General features: G+C 43.3%; 2 protein-coding genes across 4 annotated transcripts in view; both read left to right on the top strand.

The window, feature by feature from the left end:
• Window positions 1-627: 627 nt before the first annotated feature.
• LOC111823172 (oocyte zinc finger protein XlCOF6-like) lies at window positions 628-18,296 on the top strand. The gene is made up of 4 exons (XM_023743769.1): window positions 628-870; window positions 1,749-1,875; window positions 14,757-14,824; window positions 15,362-18,296. Exons 1-4 carry the CDS (start codon window positions 838-840, stop codon window positions 17,405-17,407), a joined length of 2,274 nt encoding a protein of 757 aa, XP_023599537.1. The 5' UTR covers window positions 628-837; the 3' UTR covers window positions 17,408-18,296.
• Window positions 18,297-23,692: 5,396 nt separating this feature from the next.
• LOC106694406 (zinc finger protein 883-like) overlaps window positions 23,693-27,429 on the top strand; it is a 120,899-nt gene continuing 117,162 nt past the window's right edge. For all 3 annotated transcript variants that reach the window (XM_023743771.1, XM_023743775.1, XM_023743774.1), the window contains exon 1: window positions 23,693-24,763. In XM_023743771.1, coding sequence (XP_023599539.1) covers window positions 24,730-24,763 — 34 coding nt within the window. In that variant the 5' untranslated portion in view covers window positions 23,693-24,729. The remainder of the gene's footprint in view (window positions 24,764-27,429) is intronic.

Raw genomic sequence — 27,429 nt, 5'->3', positions numbered from 1 at the left:
GGTGCCTAAGAAACAAACTTATCCTTGAAATCACCTCCCCTGAAGGCACTGAGGGTCCTGAGTATTGATAGATCCTCCCTTCCCCCAACTGGTGGGCGGGGTATGACGTAACCTGCAGCCCAGAAATACCAGAGTGACTAACCAGGTACCTTATATGGACTATACATTGGACCACCAATCCACACCTGCCAAATACCCTAAGCCCTTGTCCTATATGGACAATGCAGTAAGCCACCAATAAGTGTGCGCCGAGTACACTAAGCCCTCCACCCCTTCCCATTCCGCCCCTCAAAAGGCGTGCCCACCCCTGCAGGTGCTGCTGTTCTCCCCTTGCTAGGCAGCCTGGCAGGTGCTTCTCCTCTAATAAAGCCTGTAGTCCCGGTCTTAGGCCTCCGTCTGATCTTTCAAGTATACTTGGTGTTTTCTTGGGCTATTTGCTCTCAAAACCAGTCCTGGAATCAGCTAAGGAAATACAGGCTAATGGCTGTGGAGGCTGGGAACTACATTACCCAGAAGGCGGCGCGTGGAATGCCACCAGCCTGAGCCAATGGGAGCTAGGGAAGGGCGTTTCCGTTTTTCAAGTTCTGGTGTGCGGGACCGTTAGTCTGTTCTTCATTTTGTCTTAAGCGGTCGGCAGTACCTGGTCGCAGAGTCCCGTGGAGAAGGCTGGAGAGTGGTGCTCCCCGCCTCGAAGCCAATGGTTTGAGCCTCCAGTGGTGCTCACAGCTCACAGTGGGATTGAAGCTCGGAGTCGCCACCAGACCCGCCCAGGGCCGGGACAGGGACCGCCATTCCTGCAGCGGCTTCTGCTCCCGCCCGGCTCAGCCCACGACGGCAATGGCGGCGCCCCCGATGAGGAGACGGGCTGAGGTGAGTTCGAGTCCCCCAGGCCCTCACCGCCTCCTCACACAGACACCACAGCCTGGGGAGGGCGCCTGTCCCGTCCTGCAGCTCAGTCCCGCGTGGAGGACCGTGAGGAAGGTGGAGGGGAGAGAGGAGTGTTGTGGCTTCTGAGGACACAGCAAGTGCAGGGCAGAGAGGACAGGGGTGACTTGCATCTGAATTTTCCCTGAGTCCGTGGGCTGTGAGTATTGACGGAAAGATCAGAGGCTGCAGGGAGGACGGCACAGCCTGATTCGGGGCTTATTCGAATGAGTGGGATCCATCAGGGGCCTGGGGTGGTCCTGGATCCGGCTGGACTGCAAGCTCTCTACCCGCCATATGCCAGGTTCATGGGTGAGTCCAGCGACACCCAGTGGCATTGGAGCAGGAAGGGGGCAGAGCTGAGGGAGTGAACCTGGGGTCTGAACATGGGAAGGGGATAAACATTACCCAGTGGTGAGCACATCTGGAGGAAGTGTGAGCTGATGGTCCCGGGACCTGGTGTGGGGACTTAAAGGTGAAGCATAAACCCACGCTTGGCTTTGTGTTGGAGGCAGGATCTAGGAGACTGCAGTGGTGTTGCTTGGCAAGAAGGCTGGGGCCCTGCAGGCATTGCCCAGACCTTAAATGGCATTGTCCTCCCCCCTCCCCTCCCCCAATCCTTCCCACCAACCCAGCTGCTCTGATGAGGGCCATCACAGTGAGTAATGGGACTGTGATGAGAGAGCAGCCTGCACTGGCATTAGGGCCTGGTGTCCACAGTAACCAGGGGCCCTGGAGGAGGTTGAGGGGGGAAGGTGTGTAAGGAGTAGAATTACTGGTTCTCAGAAAGGCAGGTCTGCTTACAATTGTCTCCATTCTGACAGGTTGGTGTGACCTTTGAGGACATTGCCCTGTACTTCTCCAGGGAGGAATGGAGCCTCCTTGATGAGGGTCAGAGACAGCTGTACCTGAATGTGATGCTGGACAACTTTGAACTTCTATCCTCGTTGGGTAAGACACTCACTCTCATCAGTGACCTGGACTTGGCTTTGAAGTTTCCCAGGCCCCATCCCCCAGGGTGTGCTCTGTCCTCCCAGGTAGACTGTGGTACTGTTTGATTTTCCAGTTACCTGGGTAGTTGCTGTCCTGGCGAGGGTTGGTCTGCTTCTGCTGCTCCCTTCTATTCCTGAAGTCCCAATACTCCCCGCTGCACTAAATTCACAGGGAAGGACTTGTGGTTGGTAGTGTTGTTGATATCTAAGGGATTCCACCTAAAGTAGTGAAGGAAGCATTTTCTGAAGAAGAAGGGAAAAAAAAAAGAAAGCATTTTCTGTATTCCTATTTGTCATGTGTAAATATTATTTGAAAAATTGTCTCTACATACTTATCCAGTTTATTAACTAATTTTTTTTGTTAAAGAATCTTTGGAATACCATGTATATTTTATATATTAATTGCTTTTTTGATACAGGAACACATATTTTTGCATGTGCTTAATTGTGCTTTGCAGATATAACTCCCCCACACCTGCTTTTCTACGAAGTCCATGTTGTTGGCAACCCTGCATTCTGCAGGTCTAGTGCCACCGTGTTTCTAGCAAGCTCAGATGCTTGTTATTGGTGCTTAGCAATTAAATATTGTTAGTGAAATTATATAGACTTTGCTTTTGAGGCAGAGTCATTGCTTTGTTCTTAGCCAGCAGTATAGTGTTAACATACCTTCATTATTCCCAGGGAACTCCAACTATTTGTGTGAATTTCTGTCTATATCTCAGTATTAGCTTTATTGTGCTAATCAGAGCTGAATCCACAATATCTCCAAGAGATTCCTTCATATGATGTGCAAGTATTTTCTCCCGTCCTCTTGATTGCCTTTCATTGCGTTTTGTTTATTGCTGTTGTGCAGTGAAGGCGCTGTTTTTCTTTATTTGTTGCAATCTGAACTGTTTATATTTTCTATTTTGTGTGGTGGTTGGTGTCACATTCAGGAAATCCTGTCCAAAACAAATCTTCAAAACGTTTTCTCTAGGTTGTCCTGAAGAATTTTAAGTTTTAGCACTGACATTTAATTCTGTCCTGCAGGTTGAGGTAAATTTTATCAGCAGTGTCCAGTTTTGTTGTTTTACATGGGAATGTTGATTATTACCAGCCCCATTCATTGAAGAAACTATCTTTCCTTCCTTCTGTGGCTGTTGCTTTGTCAATGATACTTGAAAGTCTGTGCCTGGGCTTATTTTTGTGTTTTTTGTTCTGTTCTGTTGATGTATGTGTCTGTGTTTCTCCAGCAACACACTGTGTGCTTGCTTTGTCTTTGTAATAAATTGAAGCCAGGAAGAGTGATGCTACCAGCTTTGCTCTCCCTCAAGATTGATTTTGTTGATGGAGGTTTTGATTCCATTGCAAGATTCTCTATTGATGTTTTTGTAAAATGCCATTGGAATTATTGGGATCGCATTTAATCTTTAGATTGCTTTGTGTACTACAGCTGTCTCCAGCATATTTCATTTCCAGATCCATGAACACAGGTTGTCTTTCAAGTTATTTGTGTTTTCTTCCATTCCTTTCCTCACTGTCTTATAGTATTCACTGTACAGATGTTTCACATTTTGGTTGAATTTATTCCTGCAAATTTTGTTGTGGTTTTTCATTATTTTGTTTTGTTTTTAATATATTTTATTGATTTGTTACACAGAGGAAGGGAGAGGAATAGAGAGTTAGAAACATTGATGGGAAAGAAACATTAATCAGCTGCCTCCCGCACACCTACAACTGGGGATGTGCCCACAACGAAGATACCTGTCCTTGACCAGAATCAAATCTGGGACCATAAAGTACGCAGGCCGACGCTCTCTGCACTGAGCCAAACCGGTCAGGTTCCTTCATCATTTTTCTGTCAAAGAATATATTGTTAGTGTGTAGAAATTGAACTCGTATCTATATATTTATGTTGCATCCTGTAACCTTTCTGAATTTAATTCTTTATTCTTCTGTTATCTTCACCTGAATAGTGAGGATATTTTTTTCATTGATTTTTGTTTTTTTTTTTTAGAGAGAGTGTGGGAGACAGAGAGAGAGAGACAGAAATCGATGGGTTCCCTCCCACATGTGCCCCTACTGAGAGTGTGGATCGGACCAGCAACCCAGTACCTGCCTTTGACTGGGAATCGAACCCTTGTCTTCCAGTGCACAAGCTAGCACGCTCCTCAGTGAGCCACACTGCCTAGGGCTCTTTATTCTTTAAATTATTTATTTATTTAAATATATGTATTTTTTATTTCCTAGAGGAAGGGGAGAGAGAGATAGGTACATCAGTGATGAGAGAGAGTCATTGATCAGCTGCCTCCTACACGACCCCCACTGGTGATTGAGCTTGCACCAGTGGAGGTGTCCTAACAAAGAATCGAATTGTGACCTCCTAGTTCATGAGTCAATGCTCAATCAGTGAGACATACCGGTAGCATTTATTTATTGATTTGAGAGACTGGAAGGGAGACAGAAAAGGAGGGAAACACTGATCAGGTGTTCTACCCACCTCTGCATTCATTGGTTGTCCCCTACATGTGCCCTGATGGGGGATCAAATCCACAACCTTGGTGCATCAGGAGCGCACACTCACCAACTGAGCCACCTGGACAGGATTCTGAATTTCTTTATTAATTTCAGAATCTCATAGTGGGATCTTGACAAATTTCTCTATGGAGGATCATGTCATGTGCTAACATCACCATCTCTTATGATGCATTGTGGTTCATTGTGATAGGTGTAATGTCTTATCTTTCATGTGTTGTTTTTTTAAAATATATTTTATTTAATTTTTTTAAAATAAATCTTTATTTTTCAGATTATTATAGTTGTTCCTCTTTTTTACTCCCATAGCTCCCCTCCACCGGGTCCCCACCCCATCCTCTGCCCTTACCCACCCCTGCACTGTCCTCATCCATAGGTGTACAATTTTTGTCTAGTCTCTTCCCACACCCCAGCCCTTTCCCCCTGAGAATTGTCAGCCACTCCCTTTCTATGCCCCTGATTCTATTATATTCACCAGCTTACTCTGTTTATCAGATTTTTTATTCACTTGATTTTTAGATTCACTTGTTGATAGATATGTATTTGTTGTTCATAATTTTTATCTTTACCTTTTTCTTCTTCTTCCTCTTCTTTTTTTTTTTAATATATTTTTATTGAATTTTTACAGAGAGGTAGGGAGAGGGATAGAGAGTTAGAAACATCCAGGAGAGAGAAACATCGATCAGCTGCCTCCTGCACACTCCCCACTGGGGATGTGCCTGCAACCAAGGTATATGACCTTGACAAGAATCGAACCTGGGACCCTTGAGTTGACAGGCTGTTGCTGTATCCACTGAGCGAAACATGCTAGGGCTTCTACCTCTTCTTGAAGAATACCTTTCAGCATTTCATATAATACTGGATTGTTGGTGATGAACTCTTTTAGCTTTTCTTATCTGTGAAGCTCTTTATATGACCTTGATTCTAAATGAATGCTTTGCCGGGTACAGTAATCTAGGTTATAGGTTCTTGCTATTCATCACTTTGAATATTTCTTGCCACTCCCTTCTGGCTGCATAGTTTCTGTTGAGAAATCAGCTAACAATTGTATGGGTGCTTCCTTGTAGGTAACTAACTGTTTTTCTCTTGCTGCTTTAAAGATTCTCCCTTTGTCTTTTGCTCTTGGCATTTTAATTATGAAGTGTCTAAATGTGGTCCTCTTTGGATTCCTTTTTTTGGGGGGAGGAGGAGCTTTGGATTCCTTTTGTTTGGGGTTCTTTGCGCTTCCTGGACTTGTAATTCTATTTCTTTCACCAGGTAGAAGTTTTCTGTCATTATTCCTTCAAATAGGTTTTCAATATCTTGCTCTGTCTCTTCTTCTTGCATCTGGATAATTCAGATATTGGTATGCCTGAAGTTGTCCCAGAGGCTCCTTACACTATCTTCTTATGTTTTCATTCTTTTTTCTTTTTGTTTTTCCTGTTAGGTGTTTTTTGCGTCTTTGTATTTCAAATCTTTGACTTGATTCTTGTGATCCTCTTGTCTGCTGTTGGATCTCTGTATATTATCCTTTTTTTAAAAAAATATGTTTTACTGAGTTTTTACAGAGAGGAAGGGAGAGGGATAGAGAGTAGGAAACATGGATGAGAGAGAAACATCGATCAGCTGCCTCCTGCACACCCCCTACTGGATATGTGCCTGCAACCAAGGTACATGCCCTTGACCAGAATCGAACCTGGGAACCTTCAGTCTGCAGGCTGAAGTTCTATCCACTGAGCCAAACCGGTTAGGGCTCTGTATATTATTCTTTATATCACTCAGTGTATGCTTAATTTCTAGTTGGTCTTATTTCATATCCTCAAGGGTCTCACTAAATTTATTGGCGGTTTCTAGAAATTTCTTGAAAAACCTTATAACCGAGGTTTTGAACTCTATATCTAGTAGTTTGCTTTCCTCCATTTCTGACATTTGTGACCTGTCTCTTTGTCTCCGCATTTTTTATGCTTCCCTGTGTTGGTAGAGTGGCCTTCTGTCCGAGGTGTCCTATCGGTTCCTGTGGCTCAGCCTCCCCAATTACCTGATGTGGACTCTCTTGGTGCACCCCTTTGCGGGCTTTGTACACAGTCTTGTAGTTAAGCCTTGATTGTTGTAGGTATCACTGGGAGGAATTGACCTCCAGTCCAGTTGGCCTTGAGAATCAGCTGTGTCCACAATGGGAGAACTTCTATGCTGGAGACACCCTTCTGGGGCAAGACATGCTTCAGTGGGGCTTGGGTGCTCACTGAGTTTTCCCCCTGAGTGTGTCCCTTATGGATCTGAGGAGTTGTAATCATGATGGTCCCACTCTGACCATGAGTACACTGACTCTTGGATCTCTAAGGAGGTGCTAATTTAGCCTCTCCCTGAGGATACCCAGCAGTAGCTATGGAGAGATCTGCAGATTCCTTTTCCTTGTTTCAGGTTTGGAGGTGTCCCAATGAGGCCCAACTGTGAAGCAGTGCAAGCTGCTGTGGGGCCTTGGGCCTTCTTTTGGATGTTCTGGGTCTCTCTGACCCAGCTGCAGTTTGTTAGGAAATTTTATATTGCAAAGGGCCAGGAGATTCATATGGAAAATCCTATGCTCACATCTTGGGTGGGGCAGAGTCTCTGGGAATCATCAGGTCTGAGCAAACAGTTATGGGCCCAGGCATCCTCAAACAATGTCCCCTGGGCCACATGCAGCCTGCTTAAAACATATATCCAGCCCGTCGGGTGTTTTTGCCTCCACAGTCTGCATAGGAATTTGTTCATAGTTTTTTTTAAAACTATAGTCTGCCCCTCCAAAGGTCTGAGGAACAGTGAACTGGCCCCCTGTTTAAAAAGTTTGAGGACCTCTGGTTATGGCTGATCCTCAGTCCTGCCCTATGAGGCCCCAGGTCTCAGTGTCCAGCGGTAATTGCTGCAAGCACCTCTGAGAGAAAGCCGCCCTCGAGTATCCCCCGATGCCAGACAGTCCAGTTTCTCCCTGTATGAGTCTGGGTTCCCAGATACTCTCCTGGAACAATTTCAGAGCCTCCCTCCCGATTAAAAAAGACAACCGCTTCCTCAGTTGCCAGCCCTTTCCGAGTGCTCCTCCGTACCTCTGCACTTTACTTCTGCACCTCCTCTGAGTCTCAGTGTGCTTTTCTCTTTCCTTCTAGTTGTAGAATTTCCACTCAGCAAGCATTCCTTTGATTCTGGATGATGTCCATTTTCTCTTTTGGTTGTAGTTTTGAAGTGGTTGTGCAAGGCAGCAATTTCTGGTGTTTACTTATGCCGCCATCTTGGTTTCTCTATTTTATTGATTTTTTTACAAGAGGAAAGGAGACGGATAGAGAGTTAGAAACATCGATAAGAGAGAAAAATTAATCAGCTGCCTTCTGCACATCCCCTACTGGGCATGTGCCCACAACCAAGGTACATGCCCTTGACTGGAATTGAACCTAGGACCCTTCAGTTCACCGGCAATACTCTATTGACTAAGGCAAGCCACCAGTTAGGTCTCTTTCATTTCTTTTTGAACTTATTTGAGGCTTGGTTTTGGGTTGTTTTTTCTTTAGTGTAGGTAAGGACTTGAACATTTTTCATATCTTTTTAAAAAATATACCTTTAAGTGTTCTTTTCTTTTGTCTTGTCTCCCTTTTACTTATGTTTATTCTAATATTTATGGTTTCTTTCCTTTGAAACCTTTGGTTTTTTAAATTTTTTATTTTTTGCTAAAAGTATTACAAAGGGTATTACATATGTGTCCTTTTTTCCCCCCCCACCCTTGACAATCCCCTGCCCCCCCTTACCCCCCAGTGTCTTATGTCCATTAGTTATGCTCATATGCATGCATACAAGTCCTTCGGTTGATCTCTTTTTTTTTTTCTTTTTATTATTAAATTTTTATTGTTCAGATTACATTTGTTCCTCTCCCCCCCCCCATAACTCCCCTCCTTCCAGTTCCCGCCCCACCCTCCGCCCTCACTCCCCACCCACTGTCCTCATCCATAGGTGCACGATTTTTGTCCAGTCTCTTCCCGAATCTCCCATTCCCCTTTCCCCCCCAAGAATAGTCAGTCCATTCCCTTTCTATGTCCCTGATTCATTATAATCACCAGTTCATTCTGTACATCAGAATATTTATTCACTTGATTCTTAGATTCACTTGTTGATAGATGCATGTTTGTTGTTCACAATTTGTATCTTTACCTTTTTCTTCTTCCTCTTCTTAAAGGATACCTTTCAGTATTTCGTATAATACTGGTTTGGTGGTGATGAACTCCTTTAGCTTTTCCTTATCTGTGAAGCTCTTTATCTGACCTTCAATTCTGAATGATAGCTTTGCTGGATAAAGTAGTCTTGGTTGTAGGTTCTTGGTATTCAGCACTTTGAATATTTCTTGCCACTCCCTTCTGGCCTGCAAAGTTTCTGTTGAGAAATCAGCTGACAGTCGTATGGGTATTCCCTTGTAGGTAATTGAGTCTCTTTCTCTTGCTGCTTTTAAGATTCTCTCTTTGTCTTTTGCTCTTGGCATTTTAATTATGATATGTCTTGGTGTGGTCCTCTTTGGATTCCTTTTGTTTGGGGTTCTCTGCACTTCTTGGACCTGTAAGTCCATTTCTTTCACCAGGTGGGGGAAGTTCTCTGCCATTATTTCTTCAAATAGGTTTTCAATATCTTGCTGTCTCTCATCTTCTGGCACTCCTATTATTCTGATGTTGGTACGCTTGTAGCTGTCCCAGAGGCTCCTTACACTATCTTCACACTTTCGGATTCTTTTTTCATTTTGCTTTTCCAGTTGGGTGTTTTTTGTCAAATCTTTGGTTTGATTCTTGTGCTCCTCTGGTCTGCTATTGGGTATAATATTCTTTATTTCAGTCCGTGTATGCTTACTTTCTAATTTCTTTATCGTAGCATCGAGGGTCTCATTAGTTTTCGTGAGGCTCTGCTCAAGTTTATAGCAAGCCCTCAAAATTGCGATTCTTAGCTCCATATCCTCCATTTCTGTCATGTTTTTTTGTCTCCGCATCTTTTATGCTTTCTTGGTGCACCCCCTTGTGGTCTTTGTGCGCAGTCTTGTTCTAGCCAAGCCTTAATTGTTGTAGTTAACACTAGAGGGATTTGACCACCAGGCCAACTGGCTGTAGGAATCAGCTATGTGGAAAACTTCAGTCCTCTGGGGAGGCGCTAGTCCAGCCTTTGCCTGAGGCAATCGGCAAATGGCTCTGCGCAGGGTTTGGGCAGGGCGGGCTCAACAGGGCGGGGGGAGGGAGCAGCTACGGCCGCTCTCAGTCCGTCTCCAGGGGCTCTGCCTCTCTGTCCCCGCAACCGCTGCAAACCTCGGAGGGGCCGCCGCCAGACAGTCCCGCTTCTCCCGTTTGAGTCTGGGTCCCTAGAGACTCGCCCGGATCTGTAGCCCAGAGTCTGAGACTCACTCCCGACTGAAAACGACAACCGCGCCCTCAGCCACCAGCCCGCTTTGCGCGCGCACCGCCGCACCACCGTACCTTTAAATTTTCCACACTGCGCCTCCTCTAAGCCTCGTAATGCTGTTGTTTTTCCTTCTAGTTGAAGAGTCCCTCCTCAGCCAGCCTTCCTGTGGTTCTGGGTGATGTCCGTTCCGTCTTTTAGTTGTATTTTTGAAGTGGTTGTTCGAGGCAGCAAACTCCGGTGTTTACCTATGCCGCCATCCCCTTTGGTTGATCTCTTACCCCCCTCCCTCCTGCCCCCCAACCCTCCCTGGTCTTCCCACTGCAGTTTGACAATCAGTTTGAGGCAGCTCTGCCTCTGTATCTATTATTGTTCAAAAGTTTGTAATGGTCTTTATTATCCATGAATGAGTGAGATCATGTGCCGCCATCTTGGTTTTTCCCCTCTTCAGAGTTCTTAATCAGGATAAATCTTCTTTCATTTTTCAAGGTTACTGAGTGGCAGAATTGGATCTTCTTTTTTTTTTTTTAAATATATTTTATTGATTTTTCCACAGAGAGGAAGGGAAAGGGATGGACAGTTAGGAACATCGATGAGAGACAAACATCGGTCAGCCGCCTCCTGCACTTTCCCACTGGGGAATTGCCCGCAACCAAGGTACATGCCCTTGACTGGAATCGAACCCGAGACCCCCCAGTGCTCAGGCCAGTGCTCCATCCACTGAGCCAAACCAGTTAGGGCAGAAGGTACCATTTTGCACATCCTTTTATCCAAGTGATACAACCACCAGCAGTGACTGAGAGTTCCAGATCCTGCAGATACTTGCCAATAATTAATATTATAAATCTATTTAATTTTAGCTATCCTGGTAAGTAAGTACTGGAGGAACAAATTTGAGTTTACCTAGAGAGATGATATTGAATATATTTCATTTATTTTTTGAGATTTGGATATTATCCTTTATCAATTCTTCTTTACATTTGTGTTCTCTTTCCTGAGGAGCCTTGATTTTCCCCATATTGCTGAAGGATATTTTCACTGGAAATAGGACTCTGTTGACAGTTCTTTTATTTTTAGACTTTCTGGTTTCTAATGGAAAACGTATTGTAGCCGAAACCGGTTTGGCTCGGTGGATAGAGCGTCACCCTGCGGACTCAAGAGTCCCAGGTTCGATTCCGGTTAAGGGCATGTACCTGGGTTGCGGGCACATCCCCAGTAGGAGATGTGCAGGAGGCGGCTGATCGATGTTTCTCTCTCATCGATGTTTCTAACCCTCTGTCTCCCTTCCTCTCTGTAGAAAATCAATAAAATATATTTAAAAAAAGAAAAAGAAAACGTATTGTCATGAGAGTTACTTTTTCCTTATAGATGAAGTGCTATTTGTCATTCAGAACTTTCAAGATTCTTTTCTTTGTTTTTATTTTTCAGAAATTTGACTATGATATGGGTAATTGCTATCTTTGGGTTTATTTCATTTTGTATTTGCTCTCCTTCTAAAATTGAGGATTTCTGTCTTTTGACCAATTGGAAGATTTTTCAGCCATTATTTCTTCAAGTACTCTTTCAGCTCCATCTTCTTTTATTTCTTCTTGGACTCCAAATGTTACAGTTTTATTTTGTGGTGTGTTTTCTATTGTTGTTTTTGTTGTTATGACTCCACTGGTTCCTGTGGTTCTGATCTTTTTCTGTTGCTGTTTTCAAGCCCGTTTTCTCTCTATTCTCATTGAATATTTTTATGGTTATATTTTCTAGTTCCCTATGTGTTTCCTCTGTTTTATCCTTTCTGCTTTCAGCCTATTCACTGAATTATTTATTTCAGTTATTATAGTCTTCTGTACTATTATTTTCATCTGGTTTTCTTTATAGCTTCATTTTCTTTGCTGAGACTTTCTATTTACTTGCCATAACTTGCTTTTTTTCCCATTTAAGGATGTTCAAAATCACTCATGTAAAGATTGTTTTGATGGCTGCGTTAAACTTATTATCAAATAACTCTATCATCACTAATAGTGTTAGTCTCTATTATCTTTTTTATTCAGTTTTAGATCTTTCTGCTTCTTTGTATGACTAATTTGATAATTGACACCTAGAAATGTTGAGCATTATGAAACTTTGGATCTTTTCAAGCCGTTTTATCTGGGTTGCTTTGTTACTGCTCTTTTAAGGGAAGGGTGAGATGCCATCTCATTATTTCAAGAAGAGAGTAGAAGTCCAGGTTCCCCACTTGGCCCAGGATTTGTAGGTGTCTGTGTGTGTGTGAGGCGGTGGGGGTGGGGGGCGAAATGGGTATTTGTTATTGTTCTCAGTTGGTGGGAGTTCTGGTTCCCTACTATACTTCTGCCAATAGCTCCTCAGGTGGAGGGATAGGTCTTCCATGTTTCTATATCTTACGGTTTCCACTTACATGACCCGGAAATGACACCTTCCCGGGACTGACTCCCACCTCTGACTCCCGCCTGGCGCTGCCAGACTTCCAGACTCGGCAGTCAGTGCCGGGTCAGGATTGACTTCCGGTGTTCAGTTGTCAGTTCGGTCATTTAGGCCGCCAGGGCCCCTAGCTGTTTATATAATTAGATTCCTTTTACATAGAGAGGAGGAGAAATGGAGAAAGAGAGAAAGAGATAGAGGTGGGGGAGAAAAATCAATCTGCTGGCTGCCTTCTGCAAACATGCAAACCGGATATGAAAACCTCATTCTGATATGTGCCCTAACTGAGAATCGAACCCACCACCCTTCGATACACTGGAGGATGCTCCATCCAACTGAGCCACACTGACCAGGGCAATCTGTGGTGTGTTGTTTTTTTTGTTTGGTTGTTTTTTGTGGTGTTTAAAATAAAAAATTTCTAGTTTTTTAGAGAACAGGCCACTAGGATGAATGAGAATAGAAGCACAGTGGCTGATAGTGGTAACGCTAACCCGTTATTTTTATTTATTTATTTAAATATATTTTTATTGATTTAACAAGGGAGATAGAATGAGAGATAGAAACATCAATGATGAGAGAGAATCATTGATTGGCTGCCTCCTGCAGGTCCCCCAGCGATCATGTGCCTTTGCCCTGAATGGAACTGGGACCCTTTAGTCTAAAAGCTGATGCTCTATCCACTGAGCTAAACCAGCTAGGACTAACACTTTTGTTTTAATACATTTTTATTGATTTCTCAGAGGAAGGGAAACAGACAGATAGAAACATTAATGATGAGAGAGTATCACTGGTAAGCTGCCTCCTGCATGCCCCCTTACTGGAACTGAATCCACAACAAAATCGGCCTGTGACCTTGACTGGAACTGAACCTAGGACCTTTCAGTCCCCAGACTGACACTCTATCCACTGAGTAAACCAGCTAGAGCTGACCCTTATTGTATTTATTTATTTACTTAGTCAGTTCGTTTGTTATTTAGTTATTATTAACCCTTGTTTTTGACCTTAGGTATTCTCAAATGTGCTTCCTCACCCAATTTACTGTCATCCTTTCTATGCAGTTGTCCTTATTTGGTATTCTGTATTCCTATTTGTCTTCATGGTACTCTTATTCCCATTTCCTATGGAATGTTTTTCTCATGGATAGGTGTCTACTTACTCTGGGATGGGGAAAGATTCTCTGTCTCTCATTCTGCCATCTTGCTGATGTCACTCTCATAGGTCTTTTGTCTGTGATCTCCTTTGTGCTTTGTTGTTCTACCACAGTGCTGACCATCCATCTTTTTAGTTTTTCTTTTTAAGATTTGCATCATTTATCCGACTGGTTTGGCTCAGTGGATAGAGCATCAGCCTGGGGACTCAGGGGTCCCAGGTTCGATTCCTGTCAAGGGCATGTACCTTGGTTGCGGGCACATCCCCAGTAGGAGGCGTGCAGGAGGCAGCTGATCGATGTTTCTAACTCTCTATCTCTCTCCCTTCCTCTCTGTAAAAAATCAATAAAATATATTAAAAAAAAAAAAAAAGATTTGCATCATTTATCCCATGCAGTGGCTCAACTGGGATTTAAGAGGCAGAATCCTTTGTGCATCACAGGAGAAACATGACTTTATCAATGATAGTCAAGACCAGAGGTCCTCAAACTTTGTAAACAGGGGGCCAGCTCACTGTCCCTCAGACTGTTGAAGGGCCGGACTATAGTTTTTAAAAAAACTATGAACAAATTCCTATGCACACTGCACATATCTTATTTTGAAGTAAGAAAACAAATAGGGAACAATTACAATATTTGTATTTGCATGTGGCCCACGAGCCGTAGTTTGAGGACCTCTGGGCTAGACCCGGAGGCAGTCTTGCCTTGGTGAAGGGCTGTGGGACAGTTTTCACGCATGGGCTTTGTTACATTCATAACTAGGAACCCATTTTGTTCAACAATGTTGTCTTACCATTGCCCACTCCTCACCCAATTCTACTTCTTCTTACTTAATGTTGACACTTTTCAGTTTTAATACTGATCATTCCACTCGGATTCCCAGCCCGTGGATAACCTTAACCTCTCTAAACTTTGCACCTCTACCTCTTTCACAAATCTCTCTTTATTTCACTACAATACTGTTCCATACCTTCAGGCCTTAGAGTGCACATGTGTTATTATGTTGGCGTTGAACATCACGTGCTCTAATTGGATTGATCATTTATGGTTTTGATCATATTGAAATTATTCTACACGGACTCATATCACCAGCATGAAAGGTCCTAAAGGAAGCCATTTGTGGAGTAATAATGACCAGACACTACCTCTCTTCTTTTTGTGCCAGCCTATGCTTCTGTCCTCCCTTAGTGAGATTTTCCTCATCCAGTGACCTTTTGGGCCATGTTATATATAACAGCCATTTCCTGAGAGTCTGACTCACTCGTCTTGAAAATCGTTGTAGGGAATCATGTCTAGTCATGACAGAGAAACATCTGTGTGGAAGATATTCTGTTTTTATTAGGTCAACACGCACTTCAGCTACGTTTCCTTGTTTTCAGGTTGCTGCTGTGGAGAAGAGAATGTGGAGTTCCTGACTGAGCAAAAGGTTTCTGGAAGATTGTCACAGGCAAGGAATCCAAATTTACCCTGTCTTCCCAGAAGAGTCACCCTGTGAGAGTTGTGGGCTAGTCCTGGGAAACATTTTGCACGTGATGGAGCTGCAGGGAACACAACACAGACAGATACTGTTGAGATGTGGGGCATGTGTAAAAAGATTTTCTTTGTGTGCAAAATTTCACCAAAGCATGTGAGAGAGAAGACTTTCATTAGAGGTGTGGAAAGGCTGTCACTTGCAAACAGCTGGAAGTTCAATGTGTCCCAGAATCATTTCACATGCAGGGATGTTGGGCAGGGTGTCCGTAATGGCTCAGGACATCTCCACCTAAAGGCTACTCAGCCCAGGGACAGCCCAAATGCTATTTTGATGAGTGTGCTGGCATTTCAAAGGAGAAAAAATTATTTCAGCAGAAAAGAATGTAAGAAAGACATTAGTTGCTCCCACACATTTATTCAGAAAAAAGGTGTCCATCTTGGGAGTGGTTGTTATGTGTGCTCTTAATGTGGTAAATATTTTACCAAATTTTATGGTTTTCATTTTCAACAGAGAGTTCACACTGGAGAAAAGCCTTATCAATGCATTGAATCTGGAAAATCTTTTATCGCTAAGAATGATGTTCATCAACATCAGAGAGTTCATAAGGGAGAAAAGCCTTATAAATGCAGTGAATGTGGGAAATCTTTTACAAGGAGCAGTGTTCTTCAATATCATCAGAGGGTTCACACTGGAAAAAAGCCTTATCAATGCACTGAATGTGGTAAATCTTTTACCTATAAGTCCAAATTTCATCGTCATCAGAGAGTTCATACAGGAGAAAGGCCTTTTCAATGCAGTGAATGTGGAAAATCTTTTACCCAGAAGACATACCTTCATTGTCATCAGAGATTTCATAGGGGAGAAAACCCTTTTAAATGCAGTGAATGTGGAAAATGTTTTCTAAGTAGCACTGGTCTCCAATATCATCAGAGACTTCACACTGGAGAAAAGCCTTATCAGTGCAGTGAATGTCAAAAATCTTTTGCTAGTAAGACGGTCCTTCATCGTCATCAGAGAGTTCATATGGGAGTAAAGCCTTATCAATGCATTGAATGTGGGAAATGTTTTAAAAGTAGAATAGGTCTCCAATATCATCAGAGAATTCACACTGGAGAAAAGCCTTATCATTGCAGTGAATCTCAAAAATCTTTTACCACTAAGACCGTCCTTCATCATCATCAGAGAGTTCATACGGGAGAAAAACCTTATAAATGCAGTGAATGTGGAAAACCCTTTAAAAGTAGAGGAGGTCTCCTATATCATCGGAGTGTTCACACTAGAGTACAGCCTTATCAATGTAGTGAATGTGGGAAATCTTTTACCCAGAGCAATGTCCTTCATAATCATCAGAGACTTCATAGAGGAGAAAAGCCTTACAAATGTAGTGAATGTGGGAAGTCTTTTCCCGCTAAGTACGAACTTAATCGTCATCAGAGAGTTCATACGGCAGAAAAGCCTTATAAATGCAGTGAATGTGGAAAATCACTTAAATCTAGAGAAAGTCTCAAATATCATCAGAGAGTTCACACTGGAGAAAAGCCTCATCAATGCAGTGAATGTCAAAAATCTTTTACCAGTAAGACCGCCCTTCATTGTCATCAAAGAGTTCATACGGGAGAAAAACCTTATAAATGCAGTGAATGTGGAAAATCTTTTAAAAGTAGAGTAGGTCTTCAATATCATCGGAATGTTCACACTGGAGAAAAGCCTTATCAATGTAGTGCATGTGAAAAGTCTTTTACCCAGCGCACTTCCCTTCATTATCATCAGAGACTTCATACAGGAGAAAAGCCTTATAAATGCACTGAATGTCAAAAATCTTTTACCACTAAGATAGTCCTTCATCATCATCAGAGAGTTCATACAGGAGAAAAGCCTTTTCAATGTAGTGAATGTGGAAAATCTTATACCTGTAAGAACTATCTTCATCTTCATCAGAAAGTACATACGGGAGAAAAGCCTTTTAAATGCAGTGAATGTGGAAAATGTTTTCAAAGTTTCAGTGGTTTCCAATATCATCAGAGAGTTCACACTGGAGAAAAGCCTTATCAATGCAGTGAATGTGGAAAATCTTTTGCCATTAAGATTGACCTTCGTCGTCATGAGAGAGTTCATACGGGAGAAAAGCCTTATAAATGCAGCGAATGTGGGAAATGTTTTAAAAGTAGAAAAGGTTTCCAATATCATCAGAGAATTCACACTGGAGAAAAGCCTTATCAATGTAGTGAATGTCAAAAATCTTTTGCTAGTAAGACGGTCCTTCATCGTCATCAGAGAGTTCATACAGGAGAAAAGCCTTTCCAATGTAGTGAATGTGGAAAATCTTTTACAGGTTGCAATGGTCTCCAGTATCATCAGAGAGTTCACACTGGAGAAAAGCCTTATCAATGCAATGAATGTGGGAAAACTTTTACAGGTCCCAATGGTCTCCAATATCATCAGAGAGTTCACACTGGAGAAAAGCCTTATCAATGCAATGAATGTGGGAAAACTTTTAAAGGTCCCAATGGTCTCGAATATCATCAGAGAGTTCACAATGGGGAAAAGCCATTATGAGTGCAATTAATATGAGGTATCTCTCAGCCAAATTTCTAAATTCGCTCTCCGCATATATGAGGCCAAATGTGAGAAATTTCTTAGATGTGTAGGAAATGTAGTTTCTTAGTTAGGACTTAACATTAGTACAAGAAAATTTGTGAATCCTCATTTTTCGGAATTGTGTCTCATACATTTAATCACCTACATTATGTAAACTTCCGATTAGTGTTTTAGTTATTGTCTTTGTTTTATGTTGGATCACTCTGTAATTATGTTGCACTTGCTAACATACAGAGATGTCCTGCCAGATCTATGCCCCTTCTTATTTCTGTTGTTGATGGTATTTCACCTGAACCACCTATAAGGTCCCTACAAATGCCATCAATCTCCATCCTCATGTGCCCAGCAAAGCTAACTCTGCTGTCTTTTTTGTTGAAGAAAATGAAGAATACCTGATCCCATAGTTCTTTCTTGTTTCCCTGTTATGCGTTGCCACCTAGGACTTATTACTGTTGGCCCCAGTATACATGTTGCAGGGGGAATGCTTTCCCTGAATGCCAGTGATGAATTTATTGAGTGCCTGAGTCATCAGTGGAAGAACTGCCAGTCTCATGTCTCTTTGGTTTGTAATGGTGGACTTTTGATCCAAATCAAGAAAGATGGTGCCATTACAATGCAGAAGCATATGAAGATGATGACCATCATCCTAGGGGTGGTGTTCAGTGTCAGACCTCTTAATGGGGCCAGTGAATAACACTCACTGCTGGCATTTTATATACAGTAGTGAATGAGTGAAGGACTGTGACCTTAATATGCTCACTACTTGCTTTGGTTTTTGTTTTAATATTCAAGTATAGTAATGTTTTAAAAAGTTCAATGAAGAATAAACACAAATGCTCAAATATAAAAGCTCTGAAAAAAATATATACATATATTTTATTGATTTTACAAAGAGGATGTGAAATGGGTAGAGAGTTAGAAACATCGCTCAGTCCATCAGCTGCCTCCTGCACCTTCCCTACTGGAGATGTGCCTGCAGCCAAGGTACATGCCCTTGAGCAGAATCGAATCTGGGACCCTTTGGTCCACAGGCCAGCACTGTATACCCTGAGCCAAACTAGTTAGGGCTCTGATAGATATTCTTATCATTGATATATCACCATCAGTTTGTCCATTTAAATATTTGTTTATTTCCTAAAAAGTCTCGTACAAACATCTCTGTGTAATTTTACATATATGTGTGTGTGTGTGTGTGTGTTATTTACCTTTGTCAAAAATTCAGTGCATAGTCTGGGTTTTTGAGTAGATGAATGTTTAAATTTACAGACATTAGCAAATTGTGATCTAACCAGAATATACCACCAGGGTCTGGCTTGTGGGCTAGATCCACAGAAGTGGGTGTGCATGGGGGGGCTCTTTCATCAATGTTTCTCTCCCTCACCCTTCTCTCTAAAAATTACTAAGCTATTCTTTAAAAATAGAAAATAAACTTTGACTGATTGTAGTTTTTTACATTTTTCAGCAGTGTGTTAGGGATTCACATTCTCCACATCCTAGAGAATAATTTGATCAGTCAAGAATTGATTTAAACTTTTAAAAAAAAAAATATATATATATATATATTATTGATTTTTTTTACAGAGAGGAATGGAGAGGGATAGAGAGCTAGAAACATCAATCAGCTGCCTCCTGCACACCCCACACTGGGGATGTGACCGCAACCAAGGTATATTCCCTTGACTGGAATCTGAGACCCTTCAGTCCACAGGCCGACGCTCTATCCACTGAGCCAAATCTGTAAGTGCTAAACTTTTTTTTTTGAGATGTTTGTAGTGCTGCTTCACTGTTTGTATTTTTTCTAGGAATTTATGCTGAGCTTTCTCTCAAAAGTGTGTTTCCTGAGCCTGTATCTTTCTTAAAACATCATATGCTCTGCCTGATGTGCTATGAGTTTAGGCAGTTTTCTTTAACAAAAGGATTGTGGAACAACAAAGATGGATGTTGGCATTTCACTCATTTAGTGCATTTTTACTATAAAAAATAAACATTTTTTTGTATTGGAATAATATATTTCAATATTTTTTTCCTTAAAAAATATTTTAATTGCCCTAGCTGGTTTGGCTCCGTGAATAGAGCATCAGCCTTCGGACTGAAAGGTCCAGGTGAGTTTCTAGTCAAGGGCAGGTGCCCTGGTTGCGTGCTCCCCAGTGTTGGGACTGCAGGAGGCAGCCAATCAATCATTCTCTCTCATCATTGATGTTTCTCTCTCTCTACCTCTCCCTTCCTCTGTGAAATCAATAAAAATATATTTTAAAATATTTTAATTTATTCTACTAAATTAATACACATATTTAATTGATTTTTAAAATAGTTTTATTGATTTCATAAACCAATGGTCAGTAAACTGCGGCTCACGAGACACATGCGGCTCTCTGGCCCCTTGAGTGTGGCTCTTCCACAAAATATCACGTGTGGGCACGCACATACAGTGAGATTGAAACTTTCTGGCCCATGGGCAGAAGTTGGGATAGCCAGGCGAAGGGGGCTCAGTCTACCTATGAACCAGGAGGTCACAGTTCCATTGCCCCTCAGGGCACATGCGTGGGCCCCCTGCTAGATCACCAGGTGGGGCTTGCAGGAGGCAGCTTATCACTGATTCTCATCATTGATGTTTCTATCTTTCGGACTCTCTTCCTCTATGAAATCAATTAAAAATTAAAGAAAATTGAGTCCCTTATCTTAAGAAAAGCAACATTAATGATGAGAGGGAATCATTGATCGCTGCTTCCTCCACACCCTGCTGGGGTTGGAGCCTGCAATCCAGGCATGTTCTCTCTGACTGGGAATCTAACCAAGGACCTCTTTTTGCACAGGTTGAAGCTCAAGCACTGACCCATGCCAGCGGGGTGATTCATTACTTTTTAAATGCTATGCCCTGTGCAATGACCATTTTTAATTTTAACCTGCACTACTAACATTCTCCATTGCTTTCAGAACACCAGTCATCTGATCCTGCACTAAACCCTTGCTTTGTCATCTTCTGCATTTTCCTTGTCTCCTGTCATGGAGATTCTTGGGTTGGAACAGTTCTCTCAGGAAGGCCAGAGGGCATCTGGGTGAGCAGGTGTTTTATAGTCCCGAAGCCAATGCAGTGGGAAATGGGGGGCAGTGATCAGACTCCCTATGCCGTGGATCCAGGCATCCTAGATTTGAATTTCAGGTTCTCTATTATCACTGGGACTTAAAATGACATAACCCCTTCTGCTGGTGTAAGTCAGATTCCTCCTGTGAAAAACAAGTATGAGGTATGTCCCCATGCCGGAGCTATTGGAGAAGGTCCAGTGGTAAGGTGTCCACATGCAGTAACGCAGCTGTGCCTGCAGCCTGCCGTGGCTCTAGCAACTCCATCCTCTCCCTGCAAAGACCTTCCCAGGCAGGCACTCCTCACTCCCCGGATGCACGCAAGAACCTTTGTCTTTGGGTGCATTTTAGTGAGAAATGGGACCTATAAGAAGCCACTGACTTTGCTCTAGGGCGGCAGGTGCTGTTCCACTCAGGTCTCATTGTGGTGCATCCCATACCAAATTGCTGAATACGTTCAGTGTCAGAAATGAAGTCAGCTCCCCAAGTTTACACCACAGACAAGTGTCAGATTCAAGGAGCTGGATTTTATCTATTATTTTCTCCAGCGTCAGACACAGTCTGTACCTCAGATGTCTAGCCCTCAGGAGACCTCGGTAATTAGGGCTGGATCTCTGCACTTGTGCCCACATGTTGGGTGTCATGCTGCCATTCTATTTACTGGGGTGAATTTCATGCTTCAGTTTGACCCTTCATATGTGACAGTGACACTCACCCTTCAGGAGAGGGTACGATTTGACATGAATTTTGAGACCTAATATTCGGAAGTGATGCTGGAGTCCTACATGATTCTGGTCTCATTGGACGGGTGCTCACCTCTTATTCATGCACAGGACCCCCTGCCATGTGATTCTGTGTGATATATCCCTACTGGCTGAGACAGTGGCTCTCACCATGCTTTCCCTTCAGCCCGGTCATGTTGTGGACTGCCATCCTCCTTCCCAGTCTCCTGTGTTTGCACCATTGGTCCTTGGATTGGAACAGAGTCCTTTTGAGGACAACCCCTCACCACAGTGCACAACACACTGGGCCATAACTGAGGTCCTTACTGTGCTTTTCCTGACAATCTACGCTGACTCTCCACACACAACATTTTTAGATTGTAGGTTAAGTTGGCTTTTCAGATGATGGTGTTTGCCATTTCGGCCTGTTACTCTTTTTTGAGTCGTGTCCATATACTAAGGAGGGAGAAGGATAGAGTTAGAAACATCAATGAGAGAGAAACATCGATCAGCTGCCTCCTGCACACCCCATCCTGGGGATGTGCCCGCAACCAAGGTACATGCCTTTGACTGGAATCAAACCTGGGACCCTTCAGTCTGCAGGTTGACGCTCTATCCACTGAGCCAAACCGGTTAGGGCTACCACAGTTTTTTATCCACTCATCTACTGATGGGTACCTAGGCAGTTTTCAGACCTTTCCTATTGTAAATTGTGCTTCTATGAACAGAGTGGTGCATACTTTCTATCTGATTGTTTCAGGTTACTTAGGATATATTCCTAGAAGTAGAATCACTGGATCAAATGCAGTTCCATACTAAATTTTTTTCAAAAACTCCCAACTGATGTCCATAATGGCTGTAGCAGTTTGTATTCCCACCAGCAATGAACTGGGTTCTCTTTTTTTCACATCCTCCCCAGCACTTGTACTTTGTTTATTTGCTGATGGCAGCCATTCTGACAGTTGTGAGGTTGTTCTAATTGTTGCTTTAATTTGCATCTCTCTGATGATCAGTCACTTGGAGCATTTTTCACATGTCTCTTGGCCATCTTATCCACACTGCAGCCCAGGCAGAGCTGACACTTCCGGTGGCATCAGAAGCAGATGCTCTTAAATATGATTTTCTGTTTTGTGACATTAACTTTGTATAATGGATTGAATGGAGGCAGGTTAGAATGTTGTAATGTACCCCACAAATCACAGAAGGACGCCTCACGAAGTCTAATTAAAGAGTCACATTTATTGCAATCGGGGACTATGAGCGGCCATTCCCCAAATCTCATAGTAATAAGATGGTCGCCAAACCAGACTTATATAGGCAAAGATCACAGAGGTATTGATTACATCCCAGGGTTTGGAATGAGGAACCTGATTTGCAAAAAGCAGTTTACAGAAGCAGAGGCAGCATGTTTTCTAAATTACAGTTTTGGGTCTCTGGATCACTGAATTGACAGAAGAACATTATCTAGAGCCCTTGGGTCTGGAATGAGGAACCTGGTCAGACTTATGCATGTTATCTAAATTACAGTTTTTGCGTCTCTGGAACACTGAGTCAACAGGGACACATTAACTGGAGCCCTCTGACCTGGGATAATCGTGCTGTCCTTCCCAGGTAAAGGAAAACGTGTTTTCTAAGACCAGTATGATCACAACCCATGTGATATTCACATTGCAATCAATAGGTATTTAATCGAATGGGATAATTTATTTCATTCAGAAAATCAAAATAAAAGCAAATAAGTACAAAAGCCAAACAGCACGCTTACAGTTAAACTATAGTTTCTACCTGCGATGATTGCTATCATACTTCAAGATCAAGTTAGAGACTTCAGTAACCTCCCCCAGCTTCATATGGCCTGAAGGAGGCACATGCTAAAAGTCATGAATGCACAAACAATGCCTGCCATTCAGAAAGAGCAGGTCCTGTAAGAAAGATATGCGAAACCAGCCACCCAGGTTCTTGAGAAAGAAACTTGCGCCAGACATCACCTCCACTGAAGGCGCTAGAGGATCCTTAGTGTACTTTGTGTGTTCTTGGGCTATTTGCTCATGAATCCGGTCCATTAGTCAATTGAGAAATACCAGAACCTGACCTTGGAGCGGAGAAACTACATTACCCAGAAGGCCACGCATGGAATTCACCAGGCTGAGCCAATGGGGACTCAGGGAAGGCATTGCCATTTGGCCCTTTCTGTAGGGCGGGACTTGCAGTCCTCCTGGCGGGGATTTGTCTTCTTAAGTTTTTGTCTCAAGCAGTGAGGTTTTCCTGGGCGCACAGTCCCGTGGAGAAGGCCGGAGAGTGGTGCTCCCCGCCTCACAGCCCATGGTGGGAGCCTCCAGTGGTGCCCACAGCTCACACTTGGGATTGAAGCTCGGAGTCGCCACCAGACCCGCCCCAGGGCCGGGAGAGGGACCGCCATTCCTGCAGCGGCTTCTACTCCCGCTGCTTACGCCCCGCTCAGCCCACAGAGGGCAATGGCGGCGCCCCCGCTGAGGAGACGGGCTGAGGTGAGTTCTTGTCTCCCGGGACCCTCACCGTCCCCTTAAGCTGAAGTGGACAAACCCGGGTGAGGGCGCCTGTCCCGTCCTGCAGCTCAGTCCCGCGTGGAGGACCGTGAGGAAGGTGGAGGGGAGAGAGGAGTGTTGTGGCTTCTGAGGACACAGCAAGTGCAGGGCAGAGAGGACAGGGGTGACTTGCATCTGAATGTCGCTGAGGATGTGGCTGTGAGTATTGACGGAAAGATCAGAGGCTGCAGGGAGGACGTCACAGACTCATTGGGGCTTTCCCGGCTGTGGGTCCGTCAGGGACCTGGGGTGGGCCTGGATCCGGCTGGGAGACAAGCTCTCTACACGCCATATGCCAAGTTCATGGGTGAGTCCAGCGACACCCAGTGGCATTGGAGCAGGAAGCGGGGAGAGCTGAGGGAGTGAACCTGGGATCTGAACATGGGAAGGGGGTAAACATTACCCAGTGGTGTGCACATCTGGAGGAAGTGTGAGCTGATGGTCCCGGGACCTGCTGTGGGGACTTAAAGGTGAAGCATAAACCCTCGCTTGGCTTTGTCTTGGAGGCAGGATCTAGGAGACTGCAGTGGTGTTGCTTGGCAGGAAGGCTGGGGCCCTACAGGCATCGCCCAGACCTTAAATGGCATTGCTCTCTACCCTCCCCTCCCCCAATCCTTCCCACCAACCCAGCTGCTCTGCTGAGGGCCATCACAGTGAGTAATGGGACTGTGATGAGAGAACAGCCTGCACTGGCATTAGGGCCTGGAGTCCACACTAACCGGGTGCCCTGGAGGAGGTTGAGGGGGGGAAGGTGTGTAAGCAGTAGGATTACTGGTTCTCAGAAAGGCAGCTCTGGTTTCAATTGTCCCAATTCTGACAGGTTGGCGTCACCTTTGAGGACATTGCCCTGTACTTCTCCAGAGAGGAATGGAGCCTCCTTGATGAGGGTCAGAGACAGCTGTACCTGAATGTGATGCTGGAAAACTTTGAACTTATATCCTCGCTGGGTAAGACCCTCACTGTCACCATTGACCTGGACTTGGCTTTGCAATTTCCCAGGGCCCAGCCCCTAGGGTGAGCTCTGTCTTCCCATGTAGACTGTTATACTGCTTCATTTTCCAGTTTTCTGGGTAGTTGCTGTCCTGGGGTGGGTTGGTCTGTTGCCTCTGCTCCCTTCTATTTCTGAAGCTCCAACAATCCCCGCTGCACTAAATTCACAGGGAAGGGCTTGTGGTTGGTAGTGTTGCAGGAAGCTTAAAGGATTCCACCTTGATTAGTGAGGAAAGCATTTTCTATACAGTGGTGCCTTGACTTACGAGTTTAATTCAACTCGTTCCGTGACGGAGCTCGTAACTCAAATTACTCGTATGTCAAATCAATTTTCACCATTACAATGAATTGAAATGCCATTAATCCATTCCAGACACCCAAAAAACACCGCAGTTGTTTTGTTAAATGTTTTTAAATAAGAAAAATGTATTTAAAAATAACGAATATTGTATAAAAACACAATACTAAACAATAGAATGTAGTGCAATAAACTTGTTTTATTAAGTTTAATGTACAACATTTACCTTGGAGATCAAACGACTTAAAGATGCTGATGGAGTTGGAGGAGAAAGGCTGAACTGAATAACTGAATCTTATTTGCAGATTTTTGCCTTTTTCGTCACGCTTTCATCACATTCATCTACAGGAGTTTTTGATAAAAACCTGTCCAATGAGATCTGTTTCATCCTCCCTTTCAGAATATTTCTGAAATGAGTTAGGCAAGTGTCGTTAAATAGCTCCATCACACGCCCAGTTGCAATTTTTTCTGGGTGTTTCTTTTGAATAAAGTCTGAAAGTTTCTCCCACATTCCCAACATTTCCTTTATCTCACCATGTCTGACAATGGAGTGGATTCCGGTCCTCTTTTTAAAATTTTCGAACCAGCCCCGACTGGCTTCAAACAGCTCGCCCAGTGCCTCGTCCATTGAAGTGCCTGGGGTCTGCTGCAGCAAATCAGCATAAATAGCTCGTGTCTTCTCACAGATTATAGCCTTCCTCACGGTATCTCCTGCGAGCTGCTTATCCGTTAACCACACCATTAGCAGCTTCTCTACATTTTCATGGATAAATGTCTGCTGTTTAGACATTATTTTAACGCCCTTGGCTGAAGTTATAGCCTGTATCGACTCCTTCTGCTTCAGTATGGTGCAGATCATAGAAGTGCTACGCTTGTACTGCTTCGCCAAGTCGATTACACACACAGCTTGCTCATGTTTTTCGATATTTTCTTTCTTTAATTCAATGCACATCATCTGCTTCTTCTTCTCAGCACTGTCCTTCGCACTTACTTTCTTCAGATCCATGGTTGAAAAAAACGAAGTTTTGCAAAATAAGTGCAAGCACAAATGCGAGCACAACACTGATGCTTCAACTAAGAGCTAACCGCTTAAAGTGAACGAGTAAGACACGTGATGCAGGGCTGATGTTGTGGCGTTCACTGTGACGTTCATGCGCCAACTAGCGGTGGGGTATCTAAAGCTGGCTCGTAACCCGAATTTGAGCTCGCAACTCAAAGCAAGAAATCGGCCAAGAGACGGCTCGTATCTCGAAAAACTCGTTAGTTGGGACACTCCTAAGTCAAGGCACCACTGTATTCCTATTGGTCATGTGTATATATTTTTAAAAAACTCTCCACATCCTTACCTTGTTTATTAACTGTATTTTTTTAATAGAGGATTTTGGATACCTTGTACATTTTATATATTAATGGCTTACGGCATACAGGAACACATATTTTTGCATGTGCTTAATAGTGCTTTGCAGATATTACTCCTGCACACCCGATTTTCTGCAAAGTCCATGTTTTTGGCAACCCTGCATCCAGCAGGTCTAGTGCCACCATGTTTCTAGCAAGCTCAGATGCTTGTGATTAGTGCTTAGCAATTAAATATTGTTAATGAAGTTATATAGACTTTGCTTTTGAGACAGAGTCATTGATTGCATTGTTATTAGCCTGCAGTATAGTATTAACATGCCTTCATTATTCCCACGGAACTCCAACTATTTCTGTGAATTTCTGTCTATGTCGCAGTATTCGCTTTATTGTGCTGATCATAGCTGAATCCACAATATCTCGAAGGGATTCCTTCATATGGTTTGCAAGTATTTTCTTCTGTTCTCTAGATTGCCTTTCATTGCTTTTTGTTTATTGCTGTTGTACAGTGAAGATGGTACTTTTCTTTATTTGTTGCAGTGTGGACTGTTTACGTTTTCTATTTTGTGTGGTGGTTGGTGTCACATTCAGAAAATTCTGTCCAAAACAAACCTCCAGTACTTTTTCTCTAGGTTGTCCTGACAAGTTTTAAGTGTTAGCGCTGACATTTAATTCTGTCCTGCATGTTGAGTTAAATGTTATCAGTGGTGTCCAGTTTGTTGTTTTACATGTGAATGTCTCTTTATACCAGCACCATTCATTGAAGAAACTATCTTTCCCGTCTTCTGTGGCTGCTGCTTTGTCAAAGATACTTGAAAGTCTGTGCCTGGGCTTATTTTTGTGTTTTTTGTTCTTTTCTGTTGATGTATGTGACTGTGTTTCTCCAGCAACATACTGTTTGCTTGCTTTCTCTTTGTAATAAATTGAAGTCAGGAAGTGTGATGCCACCAGAGTGGATAGAGCCTCGGC

This window comes from Myotis lucifugus, unplaced genomic scaffold, assembly GCF_000147115.1.
Source record: "Myotis lucifugus unplaced genomic scaffold, Myoluc2.0 scaffold_412, whole genome shotgun sequence".
Taxonomy (NCBI): domain Eukaryota; kingdom Metazoa; phylum Chordata; class Mammalia; order Chiroptera; family Vespertilionidae; genus Myotis; species Myotis lucifugus.
Note: the sequence above shows the minus strand (reverse complement) of the source record. Positions and strands in the feature narration are given on the sequence as shown.